This window comes from Elgaria multicarinata, chromosome 4, assembly GCF_023053635.1.
Source record: "Elgaria multicarinata webbii isolate HBS135686 ecotype San Diego chromosome 4, rElgMul1.1.pri, whole genome shotgun sequence".
NCBI lineage: Eukaryota > Metazoa > Chordata > Lepidosauria > Squamata > Anguidae > Elgaria > Elgaria multicarinata.
The window spans coordinates 30,073,128-30,093,676 of NC_086174.1; the positions used below are offsets into that span (position 1 = coordinate 30,073,128).

General features: G+C 40.7%; 1 protein-coding gene across 3 annotated transcripts in view; it reads left to right on the plus strand.

Annotated features, from left to right (window-relative positions):
• Window positions 1–20,549, plus strand: part of SYT14 (synaptotagmin 14) — a 106,149-nt gene that overhangs the window by 39,464 nt on the left and 46,136 nt on the right. For all 3 annotated transcript variants that reach the window (XM_063124013.1, XM_063124011.1, XM_063124012.1), the window contains one exon: window positions 2,547–2,765. In XM_063124013.1, coding sequence (XP_062980083.1) covers window positions 2,547–2,765 — 219 coding nt within the window. The remainder of the gene's footprint in view (window positions 1–2,546; window positions 2,766–20,549) is intronic.

Consider the following 20,549-nt stretch of genomic DNA (forward strand, 5'->3'; position numbering starts at 1 on the left):
ATGATCAGCAGTCTTCGGACGGATGATACTGCTACAACACAAGATGATAAATGTGTAGTAGGTAAAGAAGAAAATAGAACACCATTAAATCATGATAAAGAAAAGTATAGGCCAGAGAAAGGGTGCAATCCAGAAGAAAAACACAGACAGATTGAGTCTTTAAAACAATGTACAAATGATGGCAGGGAATTCCATCATAACAAAAAACAAATGCAATGTCAGCTAAATACTATTGAAACTAATGAACCTCTTAATGATGCAGACATTTGTGAGGCAGTGAATAATTCAATAAGAGATGCAAAACACCAAAGGCATACAGGAAATGACAACTTGGAAAAAGTTTCCTTTCCAAAAGGCATTAGTCAGAACTGCAGTACATACAGACAAGAGAAATCCCATAATAAAGACCGAAGTAAAGAGTCGCATGCAATGTTAGAACAATCTAAGGATGAGTTGCATAAAAAAACCAAACAAAGATCTACAGAAGTTGACTTCAAGAACACCAAAGAAGTGTGTGGTGTTGCATCCAGGAATTTGGAAGCAAATGAAGAGCAAACACCAAAATTGCCAGAGTCAAGATCTAAAAAAGTACATGGTGTTCATGAAGTAAAAGGAAAGAAATCCAAAACAGTTTCTGATGGCCACAGACAGTCTGTGACAAAGCAGGAAGAAAACGCACCATCTACTCTTTCAAAGAAAAGGGAAAAGGAAAAGACTAAGAAATCAGAACATTTTTCAAAAGAAGTGAGTAGTAAGAAGACACCAGAAAAAGGTGAGGTGTCTTATATCATACTTTATCCATTTGGCCTTTCCTGGATCTTTTACTACATACTTCTTTTCTCAACTCTTTTATGGAGTTCGTTTGTAATGATCTATAAAACAATCCTTTGACTGAAAACTCTTCATAATGTGTATATTATTTTCTCAGGGTTATATCCATGGTTGCGTGAGCGGAAGGCAGCTTGGACCACTGACCTTTCTCTTCCCTTTCTCTTCCTCATAGTCCCTGTTGCTCCCTGAAACCTTGTCCAAGGTTGGGGGCCCTCCTGAATAGGTGCTCTTACAGGACTGCAGTACAAAGGGAGAACCACCCAAAATAGAGCGATCTTGCACCAGCTATATCTTGCACCAGTGAGTAACGTTTACATATGAGGAGAAAGAGCAGGGATGCTAGGTCTGCCCCCTTTTGTCGTAATTCTCGTTGCTTTCTACTTGTGGAGGGTGACTGTCTGCAGTGGAGAACCTCCAGTATCCATGGAGGTACTCTGTGCAATTTAAAATCCTGATTTTCCAGAGATCTAAAAGAGCAGGCTTTTGATTGTACACAGTCGCCTGCCATATGGTGAGAATGATGACAGAGAGGTGACAGTGCTAGTGCATGTATTGCTTCATTTTGGAATACCTGAACGGGGCTTCTGCCGGAGAAAGCTTCCTTCACTCTATTTCAGGCAATTCCCCATTTGCAGTGCAGCCCTGCATGACACAGCCCCCACTTGCGCAGGTGGGCTTTCTGACTCTCCGAAGACGTTTTCATGGAGCTGCAGCGGGGAGAAAAGGAAGGGAAAGTTTGGTTGCACAAACTGCCTTCTGCTCACACAGCCACTGGATACCACCCTCTGAAACACACTTTACATAATTTTATTTCTATTCCTTGAAAGCTGATTGCATATTTTTCTGTCTTGATTGATGCTACTCATTTTGACTAGCTGCTAATCAGTCCCCTCCCCCATTTTTCCTTCTATTCTGTTGCACTTTGCTAGATCTTTTGATGGATTACATTGGATAATAATGTTTTTGAACTCTAAACGTATAAGCCTGTTTACTGTATTAGTGGGTCAGAAATAGACTGCAAAGGTAGATTTAGTATAAGAACTTATATCTGGAAATCGAACATGGTTTGAGCTACATATAGCTGTTTATCAGAGAAAGTGAGAAAATAACATACAAATTATGAAGTCAAAAAGCCTAAAACTGTATTGTCTAAAAATCAGTCCAAGCACATAAAATAATAACATAAATATAAAAATAACTGAAGAAAAGTAAAAGTTAAACCAAATTTTGCAGATTTAAATAAAATTGAATGTTGTCATAAAGGTATCAGTTCAACAAGGCGAGCAACGCAAATGACTGAATAAAGCCTTACATCAAGTTTCAAAAGAGTTTTATAAATCTAGACTGATTGCTAGGAAGAAACAGAAATTGGAGAGAGGGGGGCAGGGAGGGGCAATAAATCACATGTGTGGAAGAATCCACCCCTGATCCTAATGAGCCATAACAAAACTTAAGGAAATACCTCTTTCTATCTCTTTAAATGCCTGACTATTTCCTCCCTAAACGTTTTACACTGTCTCTAGTAATGACAGAAACAAAAAATAAGTTTATGATTATCTGCTTATTTTTAAGTTTGAACCATTGTCTAACTTGCTAAAATGTGAACTATATTATCTTCTGTTTAGAAAATGTATTAACAGTTAAATATTGAACCAGTATAATTTTAGCAATCTTCTTTTTGATGCCATCTGTTACCATTTTTTTTTTCAAAATAGACAACTCTTACATAAATAAAGATCAGCATGGTTCATCATCTGAAAGTGAAGATGAGGCACTGGGTAAATACCATGAAGCCTTGTCCAGAACACAAAGCTCAAGGCCACCAGCAGGAGATAGCAGACAACAAAAAAACTACATTTGGGAAACCAGACAAAAATATAGCCCTCTCTCTGCAGAGTATGATGGGTACAGTAGTGACGCCTCGATAGACGAAGGTATGAATAATTTACAATAGTTTTTACTTCATCTTCTTTCACATTTATCAAAAAGCACTCTAGTTATATTGCAGTTGTATGACAGAAATTCTAAATGTGGCAGTAAAATCTAAAACTGAGTTTGACCTTCAGGCAATTAGGGATTTCGGAGAAAGGAGTGGATTGCTTATACAGTGCAGTTCTATATATTTCTATTCAGAAGTGAATCCCATTGAGTTCAGTGGGGCTTACTACCAAGTAAAAAGGTATAGGGTTATAGCCTTATTTATATTTTGCTTTCTGAGTGCTCAGTGCATATAAAAGAATAAAAATCAGTTTGAACTTTAAAATAATTGCAATTTTTTTTAATGAACACTCAGACTAGGAAACAGCATGTTAAAAATTTCAATGTCCAGCATAATGCAAAAAAATTTTTCATCCCCAGGTACAATTGGAAGTGGCTGAAAAATAGCAGTCACTTGATATTTTAATGTCTCTGCATCTACAGGATCCATTTTTTAAAATTAACAATACAAAAATTTAATCACTCAGACATTGAATAGGGCCATTGGTGTCCTTTTAAGATAAAAAAACCCAAAAGAACTTTGAACACTTCTAAAGCCAATTCTGTCAATTTCCTTTGACACCTGTTGATGTAACTATTATGATCTTCTGCCATAGAGTTGCTTCCAGTCCAATGCCTTGTTTGGGTGCAAGGCACTGTCAAGCATGTCTTCATGCCAATAATAGCTAATGTGGATAGAAAGGAATAAGGAACTGGAGGAATTTTGGACCACTAAAAATGCTTGATAGTGTCTTGCACGCAAATATGCATTGGACCAGATGTGATTCTGTGCCATCTCATAGAGGACATTACCCTGGAGGTGTGGGTCTAATGCTTAGTTTGGGGAGTGCATCTCTAGTTCCTTATTCATTCTAAATATGTACATAAATAAATAAATACAATGCTTGGCTAGTTTTGCTATGTGCAATAAGGTTAGGGCCACCCCAGATCAGACATCCATGCTTCCAGGAGAGTGACCTCTACCACAACATTTCATCCTGCCCAGTGTTTCATTTTGGTGCAAGACACTGGGGGAGTCTACACCAGCCGTTTATTGCAGGATTGTATCGTAGTCATCACTAACGGGCCACATGACATTCACCTGCTCCCAAGATGATTGCGGCTCCACCTCTCAGTTTTACCGAAATATCCCTCACTGCTTTTGTCACGGTTTTTCCGGCTCTCTCGCTTCCATTGCAAAGAACATTTGCAGTGTGCCCCCCACTTTGCGAGGTTGTTGCTGTTCACTGCAAGTTCCAGGCTCAGCGAACAGCCAATCAGCTGTGAGGGGCATCTTCATGGGTATCGGTGTGTTTCACCACCGAGTTTTCAACTATCAAACGTATCTCTGCGCAGGAACGCATAATTGTCAGAGTTCCTATCCCCTCATGTGTTGCTGTGTATCTGCGCTGGTGCGGATCCCTCAGGAGTAATTAAAAAAATCCTGTGCCCCATAGCCATCTGCCTAGCCCCGCCCACTTCTAATGCTACACATGCGGAACCGCCATAACAGGGCACATATGCTCCTGCAACAACATTCCTGTCATTGTGGGAAACTTCGCTTGCGTGTGCCCCATGAGTGCAGATTGAGGAAGTGGGGAAAATCACAGTCACCCCTCCTCCATTGCAAAAGGGCTGTAGGTGTAGATTTGGCCTATGTCATGTGTATTGTTTCCATACTAATACTGGCCAAACTATGTATAAATAAATGAACGTGGGTGTGGACCCCAAACTAGACATCAGATAATCCAAATCATATAAGCACACCGCCAGGAGATAAGTCTTCTATTAAATCACATAGAATTGTATTTATTTATTTTATTTATTTATTTATTTATTTATTTATTACATTTTTATACCGCCCAATAGCCGAAGCTCTCTGGGCGGTTCACAAAAATTAAAACCACAGTAAAACACCAACAGGTTAAAACACAATTACGAAATACAGTATAAAAAGCGCAACCAGGATAAAACCACACAGCAAGGTTGATATAAGATTAAAATACAGAGTTAAAACAGTAAAATTTAAATTTAAGTTAAAATTAAGTGTTAAAATACTGAGTGAATAAAAAGGTCTTCAGCTGGCGACGAAAGCAGTACAGTGTAGGCGCCAGGCGGACCTCTCTGGGGAGCTCGTTCCACAACCGGGGTGCCACAGCGGAGAAAGCCCTCCTCCTAGTAGCCACCTGCCTCACTTCCTTTGGCAGGGGCTCACGGAGAAGGGCCCCTGTAGATGATCTTATCCAGACTAACATTTGATTTGGGCACAAGACATGGTCAAGGATGGCATCTGCATGCCCCAAAACAAATTGGAACCAAGTGTACCTGATGCACAACTTGTGTAATACGTAACAAAACATGCCCCAGAAAACAATATGACTGCTGCATTTTGCTCTAACTACAATTTCTGAACATTCATCAAGGGCATTCCCACATAGAGTGTCTTGGAGTAATCTAAATAGAAGGTGATTAAGACATGGATCTGTGGTGACATCTGTCTTCTCCAGGAAGAAAGCCCAGTTGGTCTACTAGTCAAAGCTGGGCAAACGTGCTCTTGGCCACAGCAGCCACCTGAACTTCCAGGAGAAATGCTGTGCCTAGAAGGACCCCCAGGCTGTGAACATGATCCTTCAAGGATAGTATCCAAAACAGGCTGTACTCCCAATGCCAGATTAGCTTGTCTACTGACTAACTCCTTCCATTTTATGTGGATTGAACCTCAAATTGTTAACCTACATCCAATCTATCACCAATTGGTGTCATTCCTTGACACCAGTTGACAATGACAGATAGAGCTGGCATCATCAGCCCCTCTATCTATCTATCTATCTATCTATCTATCTATCTATCTAATTATACCATGCCTTTCCACTACGGAAATGGAGCTTGAGATGGCTTTAGTACTGAAACAACTCTGCTGGATGACACTGTGCTAACCTAATGGCAGCAAAGAAGAACTGCCATAATCTCGATGAAATAGACCTTAGAAAGGTCTCTAGCCCTGTTTAGTCAGATTCATCTTGAATTTTCCTCCATCAGTGTTCTAGCTTCCTACCTAAGTGTCGCATTGTCCTAAGTTTTTCAAAAATCAATTTGCCTGAACTCAGTGCAATAAGAGATCATGTCAGCCACTTGGGTCACCTCCCCATTCCACAGGTCAACCAGGTCTTTGAAAAGATGGCCAGCTCCATTAGTTTCCAGCAGTGGATCATCTTAATAAATCCCTCAACCCTGCAGAGCCCCCCTAGCAAATCTATTATTGACACTAGGGTGCCATAATTAAGTGACTTGCACTGTCAATGATCAGTTTCAGTTTGATTGAACCATGGCCTCTTCCCTTCTCAGAGCCTAGGAAGAGGCCTCAACAGCTTGTGGTACACTGGGTGGTCTCTCCTATCTACCCTCTAATAAGGATAGCCTGTCAACTGGGGATGAAAAACAACCCTATTTTGCATCAACCTGGACGTTGCAACTTTTAGTGTGCTGTTCCTTATGCTTGTCTGTTGTCTCAAAAAAATTCTTTTGAAATTATTGTTAAATTCATGGATATTTTACACTATTTTTACTGAACTAGTAGTGCGGTGATGTTTCCAGTATTTATCTATGTTCCTGAATATTAGAAACTTTTAAACAAAAAGATACTCACAAAGTATTATAATGTATTGAAATAAAAGTTGTCTGTTAATAAATGGTATGGCAAGTGAAACGTGCAATGTATGATGGCTTGTAGTGGGTCTAATAACACATGTTATGATTGGGATTGTGAAGAAGTCACTGTTGTCATAGACTGACTATTCTAAAAGAACATGTGCTGGCCTTCTTAGGCAGGTACAAATTCCGGTGATGATATGGTAGAACTGTGGAACTGTAGTGCAGATGTTCTGCTGGCACATGATTATATTGGAAAGGCTATCTAAAGGTGTGAGTCCACAAGGGTATCTAAGACGCCACCATCCTGTGACATTTGCCCTTAGACTATTTCTTCTCTTGGATGACTTCTATGAGGGAAGTAGAAGACCATTATTATTATTTTTGCTTGTAGCCAAAGTTTGGGAACAGGGAAGCATCCGAAAGTAAAGATAACAAACAGACACATAATTCTAGATTGAAGAATAGGGAGAAGGAGAATGAAATCTTGTTTTTAAAAAGAAGTCTTTTGTGGGGGGTAAACATATGGCTCCCTAACAAAGAGCCTTATCTCTGACTCCACATGACGTTCTCTAGAGTTCCATGGCATTACCTCAGTGTGTAGACATTGTTTGGCAATGTGTGGCAGTTTGCAGATAATTGGTATACTGATTACCATCAATGCTACTTCTCTTTTTCATCTGACTTGAAGACTCTATGCTTATCTGTTATGTGGCTATTATGAAAACTGGATGTGAACCAATTAGAACAGAATCCATGCTGAGGTAAATGATAATCAGGAGGCCTTGTTACTTGAGAACATGGGTAGGAGGACTTAGATACATTGGCCATTTTAGATGTACATTGCACATTCCGGAAGAGCACAGGAATACTGGTAAGAGACCTCTAATATGTTCTGTGTGAGGCTCTTGATGATAGTTTGGAAATTTTGGCTGGTTCTGTCCTTTAAGCCATCATGTTTTCCACTAAGAAACTATACTCTAGCAATCAGAAATCTTGGACCAAATTTGGTTCCTTGAGGATTATACCATAGTTATCATCCCAGAGCCTAGATAATTTTGTGGCAGGAGTGATGGCTGTTGCTGTGATACCTACAAGCAATCCAGTGAGGTGCTGGTCTGCTGATTTCTACATTTTGTTTAAAGTGCCATTTCCCTAAAAATATTTGGGGGGGGGAGCACCCTAGACCATAGCGGCATACACTTACTTTCTGTTTCCCCACACATTTATTTGGAAGCATAATTGGGAATTCTAAGTAAGCATGTTAAGAGCTGAAGTTCAAAAGAGAGAGACTTCTTTCCAATATACTACCCATCTTCCATTCTTCAGTCAACAATGGCACACAGCAAAGTGCTCTCAGTGGTGGCTTCTTAGGCCTAGTATGCCCTTCCTTTCACAGTTCACCAAGTCCAAGCAAGCATTAGCATATTCTGGAGACAGTATAAGAACTTTTTAGTAGAGGAAACATTTAGTATCTGGAAATAACGAAGGACATAATAGTGCATTTTAATCATTATTTTGCTTGTGGCATGTGGAATGTATGTGAATTGGGAGGATGGGCTCAGTAGAAGAGCACAGCTTTTCATGTCCTTCTCATTAGTCCAAGCAACCCATTTATCAGCATGGGCTTTGGTTCTGGGAAACAGTGCAGTGCCATACCATTCTCTGACAATCCCTCTTTCCCCTGAATGTTTTATAAGTCTAAACTCTTATTTTGTGTAATTTTTCATGCATAAAAGCCATTGGGCTCCAGGATTGAAAACAGCCAGTTGCCTACTTACCTGGATGAGTCAAAATGCCTCTAGGTGCCTTTTGCAAATAGGCTTTGGCAAATAGGGGGAGTCAGTTCTTTGTTTATTTTAGGCTATTGAAAAATCACAAATGGCTAAAAGAGGTATGTGTGGGCAGACGCACTAGTAGAACTTATTTTTGGCTAGTAACCTTTGTGGTCTTATCTGTGAAGCTACATTGTGGCTTAGGCTGGGTTCCGGAAAAGAAACACGTGCTCCCAGACACGTGCTTTCTGGTTTTGCAATTGGCAAATAGAAACTTGTTCAGTTTTGTTTTTTCTGCAGTGGGAATTTCTGTGGCAAACCAAAAAGAAAGCTCTTACTGTGTGCGCCGTTATCTCCCCTGTTCTTTATGGTACTTGGTTTTATGACTCAGAATAAGTGATGACAATACACCTGTGGTCAAATTACACCTAAGATGGGCTAATTCTAGCAGTTTACTGATGTGGGCAACGCAACAGCAGAAAGGTGAATTCACATGAGATCAGAGTTCCTTTTCTTTGAAAACGTACATTGTTGGAACCAACTTTGATACTGGAAGTTTAAGTGCGTAGTTTATTAAAATGTTTAAAACACTTTGGCTTATTTCTAAAACTTTTCAAAGTAAGAAACTTTTGAAATATTATAATGTATTTCAAATGAATTTGCTTTGAATGCAGGAAAACATAATGAAGAGCATGCATGGTTGCATCTGGTTCGTGAAGGAGAGAATTCTACACATCCTAGGACATTAGTGGCAGAGAAAGCAGGAACCAACAGGCCATAAAAGAGGCTAACAAGCACTATCAGCCTGTTCATGAATGTTCAGAGCAGAATTGTTGAAGCTTCTATCTCAGATTAGAAGTGAAGAACATCAAGGGACGTTTTACAGTTTCAACATAATTTATGTTGAAATATACATTTGGAATTTAGAAAATATCACTGTAAGCTTAAGATTGAAGTTTTAAAAAGACAGCAAACTGTAATGTTATATAACTACAAATTTTTAAAATTGTAAACTACCTTTCTTGTTTTTTTAAACAGTTTAAATTTATTATTATTATTATTATTATTATTATTATTATTATTATTATTATTAAATACACTGAACTCAAGATTTTTTTTTAGAAATAACCACCTTTCTTGTTTACAAAAAAAGTATCTTTAAGGGGATGATGTTGGATAAGAAACAAATAAATTATTTTCTTGATTTTTTTTTTAGGTTTTCACAGACATGTTTCCATTTTTAGTATAAAACAGGCTTTTCAGATGTTAGGTTTATTTCATGGTGTTGACAGTTAATCTGAGAAAAACATTATGCCTATATATATTGTCTCTTGGGGACGGAGTGGCTATTGGGGAAAGAAGGGCCAACCCTCCTCAACACTGTATACGACCTTGAAATATTGACCTCCCCACTAAAACCAGGGCCTTGTCTTGACAAGGGGAAAACCCTGGGGTGGCTTCACAGTGGCGCTAGGTCATTTATATGATGCAGCAGCCATTGCTGAGCCAATCCAGGGCCTTCCCCTGAAGATCTGAAATAAAAAATTTGGGGACTTGCCCCAACTTTTTTCTCTTGCAGCAAGGTGACGACAGCATCTGCCTTCTGTTCCCTTGTTCCGGAGTTGCATTGGAGGCGTGTCTGGACAGATGGCGATCCCTGATTGGGGTGATCCAGCAAGCTGGATGGCTGCTGGAACACCTCTGTGCTTTTCCAGCATGGGCAGAAGGAAGCCCACGCAGGAGAAGCATGTAAATGTTAAAAAAAAAAAAAAAAAAAAAAAAAATGTGGGGATGGAAAGAGAGAGACAAGAGAGGGAGGGCCGGCTGTGAAGGGCTGGCTGCAGCTGCCTGGGCTGGCTGGCTGGGTGGGTGGGGAGGAGGAGTTGCGGCTGACAACATCTCTCTTTTGCCTCTCTCTGTGAGCCTCTGAGGTGCCCCCAGCCAGCCCGGCTCTTGCTCTTGCTCTGGCTGCAGAGACAACCTAAGTTCCCCCCAATGGCCTGTGATGGTGGCCTGGGTGGGAGCACTGCAGCAGCCATGTAGTGATGTGCAGTTGCATGGTGGTGTGTAATGGCGTCGGCAGCTCTTAACCCTGTGCTCGCTCCTTAATGTGGGGACAACCCACAGGAATGCAAGCGTGGAGTTTGGGGGGTTGCGGCACCAGTGCCCCATCATCAAGACAGCTCCCAGGCTTTAAAAAGCCTCAGTTGGATGTGATCCTACCCATTGCTGGCATATGGGCCCTGGCTTGCTAAACCAATTAATCCCTTGGGCTAAAAAGGGTTCCCCACCGTGGTTTACGGGATAAGAAATTTATTTGGTACAAATTATTATTTAATATTAGAACTACCTGTGGAATTTTTCTGTAAAAAATAGATGAAATTCCAGCAATGCTTTACTATCGTATCTCACTAGGATAAACCTAATAAATGAATACATCCATAGGGATGTTACTCTTATCTGAAAACAACTCATTTTCGTTCTTGAAGTATAATTCCTATCATGAGAATGATTCCAACACGATTAGAAAATTATAAAGACAATGATGCAAATTTGTGAACGCCTAACTTTTTACCCGGTCTGATGGGAAACTAGTTCGATTATTTTATTTATTTATTTATTTATTTATTTATTTACTTACTACATTTCTTTTCCACCCAAATAGTTGAAGGTCTTTGGGCAGTTCACAACAATTCAAACTATAAAATACAACATGATAAAAATATACAAGTTTAAAGCTACAGTAAAATTTTAAATAAAAATAAAACCTAACAGCACCAAAATGAAATCTAGCAAAACCTAAATTTAAAACAATGGATAAACTAAAATGCCTGGGAAGATAAGGTCTTCACCTGTTGCCAAAAAGACTGTAACATAGGTCCCAGGTGAGCCTCTCTAGGAAGCTCATTCCACAACCGGGGAACAACAACAGAAAATACCCTATTCTTAATAGCCACCACCTTACTTACTCCCCAGGGACATATAAAAAGCAATTATTGCTAGGCGCTAAAACATCTTGACGGGAAGCCTGCCCCAGGCCCTTGCGATAAGTGCTCTGTCCTGCGCAGTTCCAACTTCACTGCCATAGGAGTTGCGTCTGTACGAACCTTTGCTTCACTCTATTTCTGAGGAAACCATGAGTGATGTCTTTTTTCTTCATTTTCACGTTTTATTCCTCTTTTTCTGAGGTGTCATTTCTTTTTTATTATTATTTGCGGGTTTTTTTTTTTTGTTCAACTCTCCATCAGTGAGTGTTTTCCCTAGTCATTGAGGGCACCTGTTGTTAATGATGGAGAAGAACTTAATTTCAGTTTGTTCATTTGTTTTTTTAACTAGAATTTATCCAATCCACAACTCCCAGAACAAAAACAGACTTGAATGCAATTTGCAGGCGGAGGTTTGCACATTTCAAAGCTTGCAATGTGATTCAAGCAGCAACAAAAATTGTTTGGAAAATGTGTGTGAAAAAATGTGTACATTTAAAAAATTGCCCAAACATGCATTAGTCAAAAGGAGTATCATGTAATCTTCAAAAATGTGCACCTAAATAGGCATGAATTTTTATATGGAAAAGTTCACAAACGGATTTGAACCTGGGTTAGAACAAGCTTTGAGGTGGAAATCAGAAAACCTTGATGAAGTTGAGCTTGGTAAATCCACACATCTTTATTTATGGTGTAACAAGCACCTTTCAGAAAGTATACTGTGCAACAAGTTGCCCCCATTGACAGCCATGACCACTGCCTCCTCTGCCTTGGTAGGTTGAGGATATATACTCCTGTTGCCAGCATTTCACCAGGAAGGCATGCCAAAAAGGACACAGGAGAGCTCCATATTACTGGATCCACTCTGAAGGTGAAATGAAGGATTTCATCCCTGCCAGTGGAAATGACTCCTCAATTCACCTATCTCACAATTACTCTATGGTGACTCACTGTCTGTGGAAAATCTACTCTCCATGGTGCAACTGCTGTACACCCTTCTCATGAGCTTCCTTGGGTTTGTGAAGTACTCTCCTGGGTCTAGATTACACATTTAAACTGCCCTATAAGTTCTCTGGGTGGTGTACAAAACATTAAAAAAGCGAATCAAAACGACATGTAATAAACCAAGATAAAACTAGCAGCCAAGAGTAAAAAACAGTACAACTCACAAAGCTAAAATAAAACCAGCAACAAAGTAAAAGTGCAATGATCTAGAAGCACAAAAAACAGTTCTTAAAATGCGTAAGGCAATAAAAAGTTATTCACCTGGCACTGAAAAATCATAATGTAGGTATCAGATGAGCTTTTCTGGGAAGAGCATTCCATGGGCCATCACTGAAAAGACCCTCTCTTTTTTTTGTAGCCACCTGGCTCGCCTCATTTGGAGGGGGCACATGGAGGTCAGTCTCATGATGGCCTTAGGCCTTAACTAGACCAGGCGTTATCCCGGGGCGAACCCCAGGATTGTCCCTGTGCGTCCACATGACACACAGGGGATCCCGGGATCAAGGAGGGATGATCCCTCCCTTGGCCTGGGATAGAGCCCTCCCCTTTGGGCCCGCTTCTTCCGCAGTCCTGGGTTGAGCCCGAGGCTGTAGAACATGTGGCCTGTTGCTGTGGTTTGACCCGGCTCTGCGCGATTCTTCGCGCGGAGCTGGGAGCTGTGTACGGGGCACAGGGCTCCTCAGGCACACCGCAACCATCGGGGGTAGGGTGGGGGCAGCGGGAAAAGTAATTAATTTTTTTAAAAAAAACTTTTACCTTTAGCGCACGAGTGTTCGTGCGCTCCTTCCTCATTAATTTTTTTTTTTAAATGGCAGGCGCGACACCTCTCCTCCTGAGGTCGTCGCACCTCACGTGTGAACAGAGGAGGGATCTCGCATTAATCACAACGCAAGATCTTCCCTCTTCCGTCGCGGACTATGAGGCAGGTCTAGCTAAGACCTTAGTGTCTTGGTAGGTAAACACGTGAGGAAACATTCAGGAAACCTAGCCCCAAGGTTATATTCAGCTATGAATTGTATTGATTTAAATTTTATTACAGAGGATAATTAAGTTGCCTCAGTAACTTGGCTGCTTTGGCAGAGAAGCCCAACAAATGCCTAAGTGTAATGGTTCTCCGCTATAAGATGAATGCCTTCTACTGAGTACATCTCTGTATGGGTCACTATATTATTGAGCTTATCTTCTGCAATCTGAATAGCCTAAATACGTTGCTAATACAGCAAGCCCACCAGGATTTTCTCTACCTCTCAGGGGTTTGACCCTTGGCTGAATTTCATATTCTTGGTATGTTGTTGTTGCTGTTGTCTTTAAATTTTGCATGCAAAATTTGCATTGTGCTATGGTACTTTCCTAAGAATATCTGCTAAATTTGGATTTAAAAGAATTAACTTGCATGGAGCACCCTCCATCTGTAATTGATTATATGCACCAATCGCTGCCATATAATGCCTTAATAATTGGCACATACAAATGCTTTATGCAGAAAAAAAAGATATCTCTGGTGGAAACAGAATTACTTCACTTAGAATAATTTTATTAAGAACAGCTGTGTATATAAATACTAAAAATACATATTATAGTACAAGACGAATATTCTATATTTGAATTTCCAGATACTTTTCATGCATATATAATACACACACACACAAACTATGGCCGTAGCTAGACCAGGCCTATATCCCAGGATCGTCCCGGGATCATCCCTGTGCATCCAAATGAAACATCAGGTCCCGGGAGCAGGCAGGGATGACCCCTCCATTTGCCTGGGATAATCCTTAGGTCTAGCTAAGACCTATATCAGCCATACTGTATAACCTTAGTTATTTATGTATGGACAACTCCTGAATAATGTTCCTTAAACTCATGTTCAATCAGTTATTTTAATTTTTAAAGTTTTGGATGACTTTTACACTTGATTACAACCATTCTTGTTTTCTTTTAAATCATAATCAGAATGAAGCAGAGGGCTCATCTACACCAAGCAGGATATTCCACTATGAAAGCGGTATATAAAAGGCAGGAGCCACACTAGTGCTTTATAGTGATATTGAAGTGCTCTGCAGGATCTACGTTACTGCTTTATAGTGGTACTGAAGTGTACTAACAACTATTGGGGCCCATGACACATCTACACCAAGCAGGATATAACACTATGAAAGCGGTATGAAAGTGGTATATGGTATGTGTCAATGGGTCCCAACAGTTGTCACTGTACTTCAATACATCTGCTTGGTGTAGATGAGCCCAGAATCTCATGTTAACTTAAAATAGCAGAGTCATTGACCTGGTTCCCATGTAGTGACAACTCAGAATACGAGTTGAGTATGGGTTGTAATTGAATTGTGGGTTATTGTTACATGTGGACTCTGCATTGTGGTTTAATTATGGGTTAACCATGAACAACCCAGGAATAGAACCCACTGTTGTTGCATTGTGAACTCTAAGGCCTTAGCTAGACCTAAGGTTTATCCTGGGATTGTCCCTGCCTGCTCCCTGGATATCTTGTGTGTTATTTACATGAACAGGGATGACCCCAGGACAATCCCAGGATAAACCTTAGGTCTAGCTAAGGCCTAAGTTGTTCAGCTAAAACATAGTGCAAGGTTTGCACATAATGACAACCCATGATTCAATGACCACCCTTACTCAGCCCATGGGTAATAAGTGTGAATCATATTCTGGATTGTCATTACATGTAAACCAAATAATTATCTCTGAGCTCCTGGAATATAGGAATAGCATAGTAAAAAATAAATAAATCACATATAAAATTAATATTGTGCTGGTATTGATCTATAAGGGCATAAATGGCCTATGACATGAGGACTTTGAAGACTGCCTCCTCCCACATGAGCCTACCTGTGTGGTATGATATGCTTCCCACCATAATCAAAGGTGAAGTAGGTAGTGACCAAAGTTAAGTTCTTCTCTGTGGTCTTTCCAGGCAAGTTCACCTGATGCTAAGTTTGTTGCTCTTTTTGTACTAGGTAAGAATTTCTTTTTATTTTCCCAAACCCTTAAAAATAAAATCTGTTATTTTAACAGTTTTTATCTGGTTATGCTACTGAGGGTGTGTAGATTTTTTATTGGTTTTGAGTTTAACTTCATTGCTGCTGATTTAAATTTACTTTATGAGTTGAACTGAGAATCGTTATAGTGAAGAGCAGGATATTAAACACCTAATTAAATACTGAAAAATCACAATATTGTAAACTCATCTTTTATCACAGTTTTTTTTTAAAAAATGTTGAGCTGGCCATCGCAGTCAGAAAGATATTATACTAATAGCTATACAAATAAAACTAAGTATTATTTATTTATTTTTATTTATTACATTTTTATACCGCCCAATAGCCGAAGCTCTCTGGGCGGTTCACAAAAATTAATATTTATTAATGCATTGTAATACTGTTATTCTGGTGTTCTCTGGAAGACACACAAGCTCAAGGTTTTAGAACTGGGCTTGTTTTATGATCTGTTAAAATAAACTTCAAAAATATGTAGTACGTTGACATTTGCATAGAAAAATATCTGACTTTCTTTATAATTATTCTCTTCACCTCTAGGTGGCCATGTTAATCTTTTTTTTACCTAGGTGTCTAGAAAAAATGACATAGTGTTAGTATAGGAAAAGCAAGCTATGGGTAAACATTTTCCAACATGTCTATGTATTTTTTCTATGATGTTTCTCTTTCATTTCCAAGTTAGAGTTCATATTTAATGCATTTTATATAATTAATTATTTTATGCTTGCAATATTGTTCTAGTATAGAAACTACAATTTCTTGTAATTTACCAGAGATAAATATTACTTTTTTCAAGTGGGTATGAGATACCGAGATATTATACCTGTTGTTCTTTTGGCACTAGTGAGAATTTCTTTTCTGAATTTAAGAGCTTGGATACTAGTGTTGGATCAGGAAATGCAGGATCATCGCTCTCAACTGATGAGCTGTAAATTCTTGCAGTTGCCCCATTTTTATTTGAACAACGTGAAGCATTTCTGAGTCTCATTGATTTCATAAGAGATTCAAGCATGTTCGTAAAACCAAGCCGCCAAGCCAAAAATGGTGGTGCAGTGAACCTCCGTCTGCCCTTGCCTCCATTATGCAGTGGCCAAGGAAGCCCTCACCACCCTTTCCATCAGACAGGAGCTTTCTAGTTTGATTGCTGCACAGCTGAGATGCTCTAGTCTAGGAGCACCCCAGCCACCCTCCCAATTGTGGCGTGGTGTAGGGGTGGCAATGAATAGCCAACTTCCAGGGCATTGTCTGCTCACCTCTGCAACTCCAGGACTGGGAGGAAGGCTGGAATTAATTGTGCCTGTCAAGAGGGCAGCAACTTGTCATGGCAAGTAAGGTGAGCAAAAATGTGGAAGCCTGCTTAAAAGTCCCCCATTAAAACAATGGGAACTTAAAGCGTTTCATTTTGACTGGAATATGTACACCAGCTTCCCCAAAGTGATGTCCTCTGGATATATATGACTACAGTTCCCATAACCCCCCAGCCAGCATAGCTCCCATAGATTATAGAAGTTGAAGTCCAACACATCTGGAGGGCACCAGGTTGGGGAAGGCTGGTGTATGTAATGTACAACTAAAATGTGCTGGTGTATAACTAAAGCAGTGAAATCCACTATTATTTTAAGACCTCATTTAATCATGTTCAGCCAATGTCAAATTAAAAAAAGTTAAGTATTGTAACATTCCATCTTTCAGTTTCTCTCAGCCAATGGTTTCCAAACTTTATGCTCTCAAGGAATATTAGTTTCTCTGTTGAGGGATCATGTGCATTGCAGAGGATTCAGGGGGCTCATCTACACCAAGGAGGATATTCCACTATGAAAGCGGTATGAAAGGGGAATATAAAGGGCAGGATCTACACTACTGCTTTATAGTGGTACTGAAGTGCACTGACAACTGTTGGGGGTCATTGACACATTTACACCCAACAGGATATAGCACTATGAAAGTGATATGAAAGCGGTATATGGTATGTGTCAATGGGCCCCAACAGTTGTCAATGCACTTCAATACTGCTATAAAGCTGTAGTGTGGCTCCTGCCTTTTATATACCACTTTCGTAGTGGAATATCCTGCTTGGTGTAGATGAGCCCAGGGTCTTGTTATACACTCTGTTGAGGGAGGGAGGTGTTGAGCCACACCATGTAATTGCCCTGTTTGCTTGGATGGTGCTGCCTGAAACTCACTCAAAAATCTCTCATGATCACCCATGGCAGTGGAAGATCAGAAGTGGTGGGAAAGCGTAATACGTTTTTGAGGAACTTCAGGCTTTCCTAGAACAAAGCTGAAAACTACTCCAGTCTTTCGATTTGCATTATTTATTTATTAAATTTCTATATTGCCTTTCTGCCAAGACAGTTTACAATGTTCAAAAATGAAACAAAATAAAGCAAATGTTACCAAAAGCAAAGCACCAGAATATAGTTCTCTCAGGCCATTTGAAGATCTCTTCAAGCACCTTAGCTTGGGTAGCCTCATTTCTTAAGTAGCTCCAGGGACGATGGAGGAGGGACTGCGCCAACATCCTTCTCAGGCTGTGGATGGTCCCTCCTGGAAGTGATGGCCTGAGCTCTTGGCCTGGGCTTTGCTTGCCCTCCATTCCAGGAAACTGTCTCAGCAACCAGGATTTCCTAGTTCAGGGGTGGGGAACATCTGGCCTTTCAGATGTTGGACTGCAACTTTCATCATCCCTTACCATTGGCTATGTCAGCTAAGCCTGATGGGAGCTGTATTCCAACAATATCTGGAGGACCAGCTGCTCCTCATCCCTGCCCTACTTAGGGATCTATGAGAAATTTGTTTCAGTTTGTTTTTATCAGGATTTATCAGATGGCACCTTCTGGACTGAAAATGCACTCAAATGCAATCTGCAGTCAAAGTCAGCTTGTGATGCAATTCACAGACCAAAAAATTGCATTCAGCAGTATGCGTACATTTGAAAAACGATGTGTACTTTTCAAAATGTGTACGAACACACTTTAATCAATGGGAGAAGAAAGAGTACATTTCCAAAATGCACAAAATTGATATGCACATTTGGAAAACTATGCACGAATATACACACAACTTTTTATGTGGAAAGAGAAAAACAGATAGCAATCTGATACAGACACGAGATGGAAATAACTTTTAGGTGGAAGTTGGAGAACTTGACAAATCTGAGATTTGCTTGTACGCACATCCTTTGCCCTTGTTAATCAGATTCTATCAAAGGTTTCCAGTCCGTTACAAACGAAGCTGTCAATTTTTCTCTTACCTGCGCTGTAAGTTTGGCCATCTCCACCAACTCCAAAACCTTCAGCAGCCATTCCTCCATTGATGGTACTTGTGTGTTTTTCCAGTTTTGTGCATAGAGGAGTTTAGCAGCTGTTGTTACAAAAACAGCATTCCTCCTTTTTCTTTAAGTTGATCGTCCAAGACAATATGTACTTCTTTAGGGTATCTGCCAGTCTGATGGATCTTCACTATGGCAAGACAGACAGCAGGGCTTGCAAGGCCAATCCCAGGGTCCAGGAAGGTTCATATGGGTGCAGATAGGCTTTTGATATGATTCTCATTTAATCTCCCTATATATGAAAGCAAATGGTTTTTCCTTTAAAATGTGCCAGGGGCTCATGGGCCGTTGCTAGATGAGGGTTTAGCCGGGGTTGACACCCGGGCTCACTCCTGTGCAAGCAGATGACACACAGGGGATCCCGGAGTCAGCCCGGGCTAAACCCTCCCTTGATCCAGGATAACCGGATCCACTTGTGGCCCGGTTTTTCCGTAGCCCCAGGCTGAGTTCCATGTCTAACTGGTTCTGTGGCTTTTCCCGGCTACGCAGCTTACTCGCGAGTAGCTGGGAAAAGCCACGCACAGCGCTCCATAGGAGCGCTGTGCCTATCGGGCCGGGGGGGGGGGGGAGAGATGGGGGCCGGGGGGGGGGAAGAGCAGACCCAGCAGGAGAAATGGGGGTGGAAGAGCGGAGCCAGAGTGGGGAGATCGCGGCCGGGGGGGTGGAGGGGGCATCAGACATGGTGAGTGGGGGTGGACGGGTGAGTGAGCGGGGGGCGGACATGGTGAGCGAGTGGGTGGGGGGTCATCAGACATTGTGTGTGTGGGAAATCGGGGGCAGGGGAAGCGGGGAACACTTTATTTTTTTTTAAAAAAAAGACTTACCTTTTTGTTGGTGCGCTCCTGCGCACATGGCCCCTTTAAGATAAAAAACTGGCCGACGTGACGGGGCTTTCCCTTACCCTGTCACGTGATACGTCTAGCTAGGGGCGATGGCCTGCGCTAGCTGCAGCGCGGCCTCACCCCTACTCCCCACCGGATTATCAGGTAGGTCTAGCAAGGCCCATGGTGGCTATCTTGCTCCAGTGTTCATTTCTAGTATAGTTCTTCCTACGTTGACTAGAAATTGTTGCTGCTGGCATGGCCAAATGTTCAACAAAAGAAAGTGTAGCTTTACATCTAATTTATCTAATGTCATACTATTCATGCTTAAAATAGCATTGTTTCACTTAGTTTGCGTTTGAATCCTTAAATAAAATCACTCTTGACAGGCAGCATGACAAATTAGCACATAGGTTGTATAGCCTTTTTTAAAGGAACTGTTTTAGGGTGTGTGTGTGTGTGTGTGGGAATAACTGTATAGATCATGATCATGATCATGATAAGAAGAAATTTAAAAACAAAGGAAAAGCTTACAAAAAGGAAACAAACACAATCATTTCTGATAACCCAGTGTCTTCTCTTCCTTTCCAGCTGCCTTTTTCTCTCTCCAAAGAATCCAGCATCAGAGTCTTATAGTTACAAGCTGCCAAGTTAAAAGCAACAGCAGACTGTAGGCTCCTGGAGAAGGCTGATGTTTGTAATGTGTTTATAGTTAGCGAACATTAAAATTTTCCTACCACATTGAGGGTGCACATCCACCTTCCATCGAAGTCACTGGCAAAACTCCCATTGATTGTAATTGATCTGAAGGTTCTGAAGATAGAGTTACATGTTGAATTGTGTGCCATCCAAGCATTTTATCATAATGTATGCTGTTGTGGGGAGATTAAAGGCTGCATCCATTCCCATGAATTCTGTGGTGACGGATCGTTATATCTGAAATCTTTCTTCCCCCTTGGCTTCTCTTTTTACTATTAAGTGAATACACGTTTGGACTTAATAGTCATGTTAAACTCTGCTTGTGGTTGCCAAAGACATTTTTTCCCCAAAGGGAAGAAGACACTGGTGTCCATGTAGTCTCAGGACTCAAACCATCACTTTGGATTTCATGTTTACATGAGTGTGCAGGAGCAGGTTAACTGTCCATAGGA